The following is a 7152-nucleotide window of genomic DNA, read 5'->3' as shown; positions in this document are numbered from 1 at the left end:
AGGGACTAGTGGACGGCTCAATATGTCCTGCTTGTAGCTGCTCTTCGACGAGGGCAGAGAGGGCTTGTAGCTTGTGAGCTGGCAAGGGCCACTGCTCAACCCAGATGGGCTCCTCTGTGTCCCATTCCAGAGGGATAGGGTCAGGTTTTGCGACGAGAGCAGTGGCCCCTATAAGGGGGGGGGGGGCAGCGTAGCTGAGAAGGCTTCTGTGGTGATTCGGGCTTTTAGCTGGCTGAGGACATCTCTTCCCCATAAGATGGTCTGGACTGAAGAGAGGACGAGTGGGCGAATCTGGCCTTCGTGGCCTTCCCTGTCGCTCCAATGCAGAGGCTGGGATGTTTTCCAGGAGGTAGCGGCTCCTGTGGCGCTGATGACTTGAGGGCCAGTCTCGAGGGGCCAGTGATTAAATGCAGCGACTTCAAAAGGAACGCAGGAGATCTCAGCGCCAGAGTCTAGGAGTCCATCAAGCCATTGCCCATCGATCTTGAGCTCTAATGAGGGTTTCCAGTGACGCGAGATAGGCATTGTCCACATTACGGCTTGGGAATTTTTCTGAGGGCCTCTTGAGGGTGGGGCTGAGGCCTGCCCCGCTGGGAGTTTAAAGGCTGCTGGAAACTTTGGGCGGCACGGCAGTCGCGGGCCCAGTGATATCCTTTCCCACAACGCGGACATGGCGTAGAAGGGCCCCTTGGTCGTCGCGACGGCAGGTCGGAGTGAGGTGCCGGGCCTGGCTGAGAGCACTCGCGGACAAAATGGCCGGGCTGGCCGCATGGAAAGCAGACGGAAGTGGAGGTAGATGAAACAGCCATGGCAGATGCAAAGGCAGCGGTGAGCGTTTTGACTTGCGGGTCAACGTCACTGCAGGCAAGGACCCACTCATGCAGAGCCTTGTCACGTATAGGGAGGACTACAGCCCAGAATGGCGCAAGGCATCCGTCTATGATAAGCTCTTTGGCCAGCGCGAACTGGGCATCCTCGCTGGAGATCTTTCGTTGGCAAGCTTCCAGAACACGGGCGACGAATGCTGGGAAGGTTTCATTGGGGTCTTGAAGCAATTGCGTGAGCTTGGTGGGCTGCTCGGTGGAAACTAGAGAGAACGATCGCTGGACTTTTACCCAGTGCCAAAACCCTGGGTCGATTTCGAGATAAGAGTGAGGGTCTGCATAATTGTTGGTCCCCGTGTATGCGTCAGATGGATCTAGGACGCCGGCTTGAGCATTCTCTATTACCTGCCGGTCAACAGCCGCCTGGTAGTGAGCGCGCCATTCAATAAATTGTCCTGGCGTGAGGATGGCACGGGCTAGGGAAATCCAGTCATATGGGAGAATGAGCTGGGTTCCTAGCTCCTCGAGGAGCTGTTGATTCCATCCTCCTTCACAGCTTTGCGGAGGGTTTTAACTTCATCCGCTGTAAAGGGCAGCCAGGTTTGCGGCCGTTGCAGCGTGGGCTGCGGATTCAGTGGATACAGCTGGGGGGTTTGAGAAGGCATGGCACCGGGGACAGCGGCTTGGGCAGGTGAAGGGCTATTGCCATACAGTGGCGGCAAGGGATAAGCGGAACACAGGTGAGAAAATGGCAGTCTAACAGCTTCCAGGCGACAACAAAATGGCGTCGGGACCCTTCTGGGCGCCGGCCAAGATGGTGAAGCAGCCACATCCGGTTGTGAACAAAATGGCGCGGAGGGGCGCTTCCGGTTTAGCGGAAGATGGCGCCATACAGTTTCCGGGGCGGAGCCGGATGCTGACCAGACAGGAAGAGGCGGGTAGAGGCGGGAAGAGGGCATCGGTGAAGAAGAAGCCGGATGTGCGCCATCCTGGGCAGAGGTGGAGGAAGAAAGCGGAAGTTCGCCATCTTGGGGAGCGGCAGGAGTGGTCTCTGTGTGCCGCGGGGAGCTGGGACGGGGGGGCTCACGCTCGAGGGCGGCCGCAAGTTGGTCAGACAGAGAGTCAGTGTCGGCGGACTCATCGGAATCACAGTCTAGAGGCCGCTTGGGAGAAGCCTCACAAATAGTCTCGGATGGGGTGCCAAGGAGACAGGCGCGAATGGCAACGAGAACAGGTAAGAGGCCCGTTGGGAAAGAGCGTTTCTCATGCTCCATTGCGGAGGTGACTTGATCTATGAGTCGAGAGTATGTATCTGGGCTCCAGAGTTGGCAGGTGGCGAGCCATGGATTAAAAGGGAGCAAAAGGTCCCAGTATTTTTGGAGTTGCCGCAGGGAAACGTGGACTCCGTTGGTGTCGACCAGGGCAGCGAGGGCCCTAACTTGTGGCGCCTGACGCGATGATAGAGAGGCGCCCATGTTAAAATAGAGGCGGGACGACGGCGAGGGGTCCCTACCTGAAGAGGATGAGCCGTCCGATTCACAGCAGCAGCAGCAGCAGAGAGGGGCCGGGGGAGGAGCAGCCCCACGTTCGGGCGCCAAATGCCGTCGGGCTGGAGGGCTTAGCCTCGCTCAGGCCCAAGAGTCGGGGGGGGCTCGCTCCTGCCGAACCGCCAGTGGGGGGTACTCCCGAAGGGAGCACGGGTTCTCCAGGCGTGGGGGACGCGCGGTTGGGGAAAAACCACGGAAACCGCTTGAGCGCAAGAACAGGTCTGCTTTATTATGGAAGTGCACTAGGTTATATAGGGTTGAGAGGGAGGAGTAAGATGGAGGGAGGGCTAGCTACGGGGCAGTAGTGGACAGGCTGAAGCTGATGGACAGCCCCGAGGTAAGCAGTTACCGGGGAAGAGGGCAGATTGTACGTTGGCAATATGGGCGGGACTGGCGGGAAAGATAGCGACGGCTGGAAAGGGGAGGAGGGGTGGCGAGAGGCAGCAACACTACAGAACTGTTTTGGGAGTCAAAATCAGTAAAATCACCTGGGAGAGAGCACTTGGGCATCACCTACTTATCGACTCAGCAGTTAAACTTCTATGTATCTGCCCTAAAAAATTTGTCCTGTCTGAACCCAATGAAACACATCTAAAGACATTCACTATAGTATTTCTTATGATAGCCAAGGACTGAAACTACTGAACTATCCATTCATAGGAAATTACAAAATAATTTTATATTCATAACATCAAATATATAGAAATTAAATAGATAAATTAGATTTACAGATACCTACTTTGATAAATCTAAAAGACCTAACTGAAGAGATACAAAAGTACAAAATTCAGAGCCATACTATAGTTAATTACTTCCCAGCTTACATAAAGTTGAAAAAAATACAGAAAATTGTTTTATATTGTTTATCGACTATTACCATATATATTATAATATAAGAGCATGCATGAGAACCATGAACCCAAAATTTATGTGGTTGATTCCCAATAAGATTGGGCACAAGCTCTAAACTAGGCAAACTGACTGAAATGAAGGATCCGTGTTTGAGGGAGAAGTCTGAGATCGGAGTCGATTATGAAAACAGCAGAACACAGGTATGGAAAGTCTTTGGGTTCTTATTGATAAAGTTGGGTGATTGATTATCTCCAAGTCTGGAGGCCTCCCAACCTGGACATCCACATATGAAAAGAAAGAGAATATTCTATATAAAAAGAAAGAGACGTTTTTCTGTAATCTGCACTAAAACGATGTAAAACTAATATTCAAATACATGAAATGAAATAATTGGTGTGGCCTTTACCCCAGTAGCCATAGACATGCTGAATTACATAACAGATGTAATATTTCTTCTAAGGGAATTTATTAGTTTTATAATTTTTTAAATATATATTCTTACATATGTGAGATAAAAATGAAAATTTAAGGAGAAAACATCTCAAGGCTAGTATGAAAAAGAAGCTGTTATAACCAAAAGCAAAAAAAGCTTTTTATTATAAGAGACTTTGCAATAAGGCTTTTAAATTGATTTTAGTAAAGTCATTATCTTGCTTGCATCCTTTTTATTTAAATTGTTTCTAAACACCCTTTTTAATTGAATAACTTTGGTCTTAAGATCAAAGCCCATCCCAAGAATTTAAAAAAAAAAAACTTTTAGCACAGCGCTTCACCTTGGATTGATATAAAAAACACATGTACAGCTTGGGAAACTGCTACAAAAATGAAACTTATAACCCCCCCCATAATAGTTCCCACATTATGTGATTTTTAACAATACAGATATTAAATAAAATAGTGATGTGAGGCTATACTTTTGAAAGCTTGTGTGGATGGCATATTGAGGTAAAGTTTGAAACTAGATGGAAACAGAATTAAAACTTAAAATTCATATTTGAAAGTCTGGCCATTATTCCTTATATATGGTCAGTGGTCATTTTTTTTTTTTTTACGTTCTGTTTATCTTTATTGGGAGAAAATTAGGTCTCCAGCTTAAGGCACTAGAAGACTGTGCTATCCAAGGCAGAAAGCACCTAGGGTGTCATCTAAACAGAGAAGGAATCCTTGCCAGAGCACAGTAGCTTTGCACCGGAAAATGAAACCAACGCAGGTGGATGCTCTGTCTAACAGTTTGCTAGCTAAAATACAAAATCGTAGTAAGATAATATGGAAATGAATCATTTTCAGCACAGGAGAGCTGAATAATTGATGCAGCTGATGCTTTTCTGATCATGAACATGTTATTAGGAGGCTCCTGACTCCCTGTTGTCAGAGGAATGGAGTTGGGGAGTACATAGTTTATCACAATTTCCCCCTAAGATACTAGTATAGGTTGAATGAATTAAGGGTAGTCTTAAAAGGGGAAAAAAGTTGCTTACTTATTTGTGTCAAGGATTCCAAAAGAAAAAGTGATGCAAGTTTATTGATCCTCCATCACGCCCTATTCTTTGCTGCAAAGCAGGATGCTCTCACTCTCTGTGACTGCCCTCAAGAAGGCAAGGCTAGAGAAGAACCTGAGCTCTGGACTTCTCCAATGCTTTCTCGATCATTCCAGGCTTTTGTGGGTTCTTACATTTTGCCTATAAAGCTGGGACATTCCGTAGGGATAGATTCAATATCTTATTCAACCTCCTGTTGTAGTGCCATGTAGTGTTTTGCATGGTTGCAGGGGCCCTGTGATTATTTATTGAATGCATGAATAAAAATGTCCTCCCTACCCTTCTTCCATGTCGGAAGCTCACTGCACTGATATTCTCTCCATCGTTCAAAGTCAAAAAGTGCTCTCGGATAGCTTTGTGATGGGTGGCTGAATCGGTTGCTATACCCAGGGGCTTGATGGATGTATTGTCCCTTTGCCAAAGGAGAGACTCTCCACTGGGCAGACTTGGGGCATTAGTAACAGACAACAACGGTGTTAGCAATCTTTGACAATCCATTGGAAACCCTTACCCTTCAGTACATGTGATCAGTCATATGTGTGAGTTCTCCAATATTTAGCATTGCTTGTAATGATTTGAAGCATCATAGGGCTCAGAGAAAGTCTTCTAATTTCTTGCTTCTCAGGCTTTCCTGCATCAATCTAAATTTTCACCTCCTTCACCTTAAAAAATAGCATATATAGATGTATACGCTTCGTTTCTGTCTTAGAGACCTCAGGGATGTCATCCCAGGAATTGTCAACTCTCAGATGTGATGAATATACATATATATTACATATAATTACTGTAGCAGTTTGATATGGTTATGAATTCCAAAAATAGATACTGGATTATGTTTGTATTCAGGTCTGTACCTGGGTGTAATTAAGTTATGATTAGGGCTTGATTGGGCCATGTCATTAGGGCATTGAGTCCCCACCCAGGGACTCACAGATAAAAGGCATAGTGAAGAACAGTGTTGAGGGTTTCTGATGTTGGGGTTTTTCATGTTGTAGTTTGAAGCTGAAGCCTTAACCTGGAGCCCCAGGAAGTAAACACATAGAGGAAAGAAAAGCAAGCCCCAGGAAGAGAGGATCCCTGAGCCCAGGAAGAAGCAAGCCCTGGGAGGAAAGAAACCTTGAACCCAGAGAGAAGCAAGACCCTGGAAAGAAGGAACCCAGGAAGCCTGAACCCTGACAGATGTTGGCAGCCATCTTGTTTCAACACATGAAAATAGACTTTGGGGAGGAAAGTAACTTATGCTTTATGGCCTGGTATCTATAAGCTCCTACCCCAAATAAATACCCTTTATAAAACCAACCAATTTCTGGTGTTTTATATCAGAACCCCTTTGGCTGACTAATACACTTACATACTTAAATACAGGTTCTTTCTCTCTTAAAAACAAAAGATATTTATTTATGTGCACTATTCAAAAAGGGGAAAGTGACACTAATTATTGGTCCCTCATAATTATCCTTTCTTGTCCCAAAGGAGGTTAACGAATCAAATCATTTGAAATCCTTGTAATCTAAAATGTTGAACAAAGGCAAATATTATTATGATGTAAACAAGAGCTTGCAATATAACCAACAGCCTGTATTTTTTATGGGTGCTAAGAATAATATTTTACATTTGTATAGAGCTGCAAAAAAAAAAAGAGAGAATATGTGACAGAAAATATACATGGCAAAGTCTTAAATATTATCTGGCCCTTGACAGAAAAGTTTATCAACTCCTTTTCTAGATCTCTAAGTATTTTTTTTTTCACCGCACCCACCCCCCACTCCCCCCACAGCAACACTCTCTCCCATCATCGTGACACATCCATTGCACCCGGTAAGTACATCTCTGAACATCACTGCACCCCGTAGTCAATGGTCCACATCGTAGCCCACACTCTCCCATGTTCCATCCAGTGGGCCCTGGGGGGATCTACAATGTCCCGTAATTGTCTGTGAAGCACCACCCAGGACAACTCCACGTCCCGAAAACGCCTCCACGTCTCATCTCTTCCTCCCATTCCCCAAACCCAGCAGCCACCATGGCTACCCTTCCCACACCCATTCCACATTTTCTCTGTGGACATTGGATTGGTTGTGTCCATTGCATATGTATGTCAAGTGGGGGCTTAGATTCCACATGGATACTGGATGCACTCCTCCTGCTTTCAGTTGTAGACACTCTAGGCTCCATGGTGTGGTGGTTGACCTTCCTCAACTCCATGTTAGCTGAGTGGGGTAAGTCCAATAAATCAAAGTGTAGGAGCTGAAGTCTGTTGAGGCTCTGGGCCTGGGTGTCTTATTATCAGTCCAGAGATTCAAAGCCCCTAAATATATCTTAAACCCCAGCACTAACTACAATTCCAATAAAGTAGCATGCAAGTCTTGTGAGAAGAGATCCCCTCTGAGT

The 7152-nt window shown here is 46.4% G+C and overlaps 1 protein-coding gene across 1 annotated transcript; it reads right to left on the bottom strand.

Moving 5' to 3' along the window:
- Window positions 1-533: 533 nt before the first annotated feature.
- LOC139437795 (endogenous retrovirus group K member 10 Gag polyprotein-like) lies at window positions 534-2299 on the bottom strand. The gene is made up of 2 exons (XM_071212473.1): window positions 1467-2299; window positions 534-1380 (listed from the first exon to the last, which is right to left on the bottom strand). Exons 1-2 carry the CDS (start codon window positions 2297-2299, stop codon window positions 534-536), a joined length of 1680 nt encoding a protein of 559 aa, XP_071068574.1.
- Window positions 2300-7152: the final 4853 nt, after the last annotated feature.

This window comes from Dasypus novemcinctus, chromosome 28 (genome assembly GCF_030445035.2).
Source record: "Dasypus novemcinctus isolate mDasNov1 chromosome 28, mDasNov1.1.hap2, whole genome shotgun sequence".
NCBI classification, from domain to species: Eukaryota; Metazoa; Chordata; class Mammalia; order Cingulata; family Dasypodidae; genus Dasypus; species Dasypus novemcinctus.
The sequence above is the reverse complement of the archived record's forward strand: the minus strand, read 5'-3'. Positions and strand labels throughout refer to the sequence as shown.

Excerpts from the sequence above, each read along its gene's own strand:
- LOC139437795 (XM_071212473.1), bottom strand. The coding sequence starts at position 2,299 with ATGGGCGCCTCTCTATCATCGCGTCAGGCGCCACAAGTTAGGGCCCTC. Across the intron at positions 1,381-1,466 it reads CCTTCTCAAACCCCCCAGCT|CTGTGAAGGAGGATGGAATC; the intron begins GTATCCACTGAA and ends CCCTCCGCAAAG.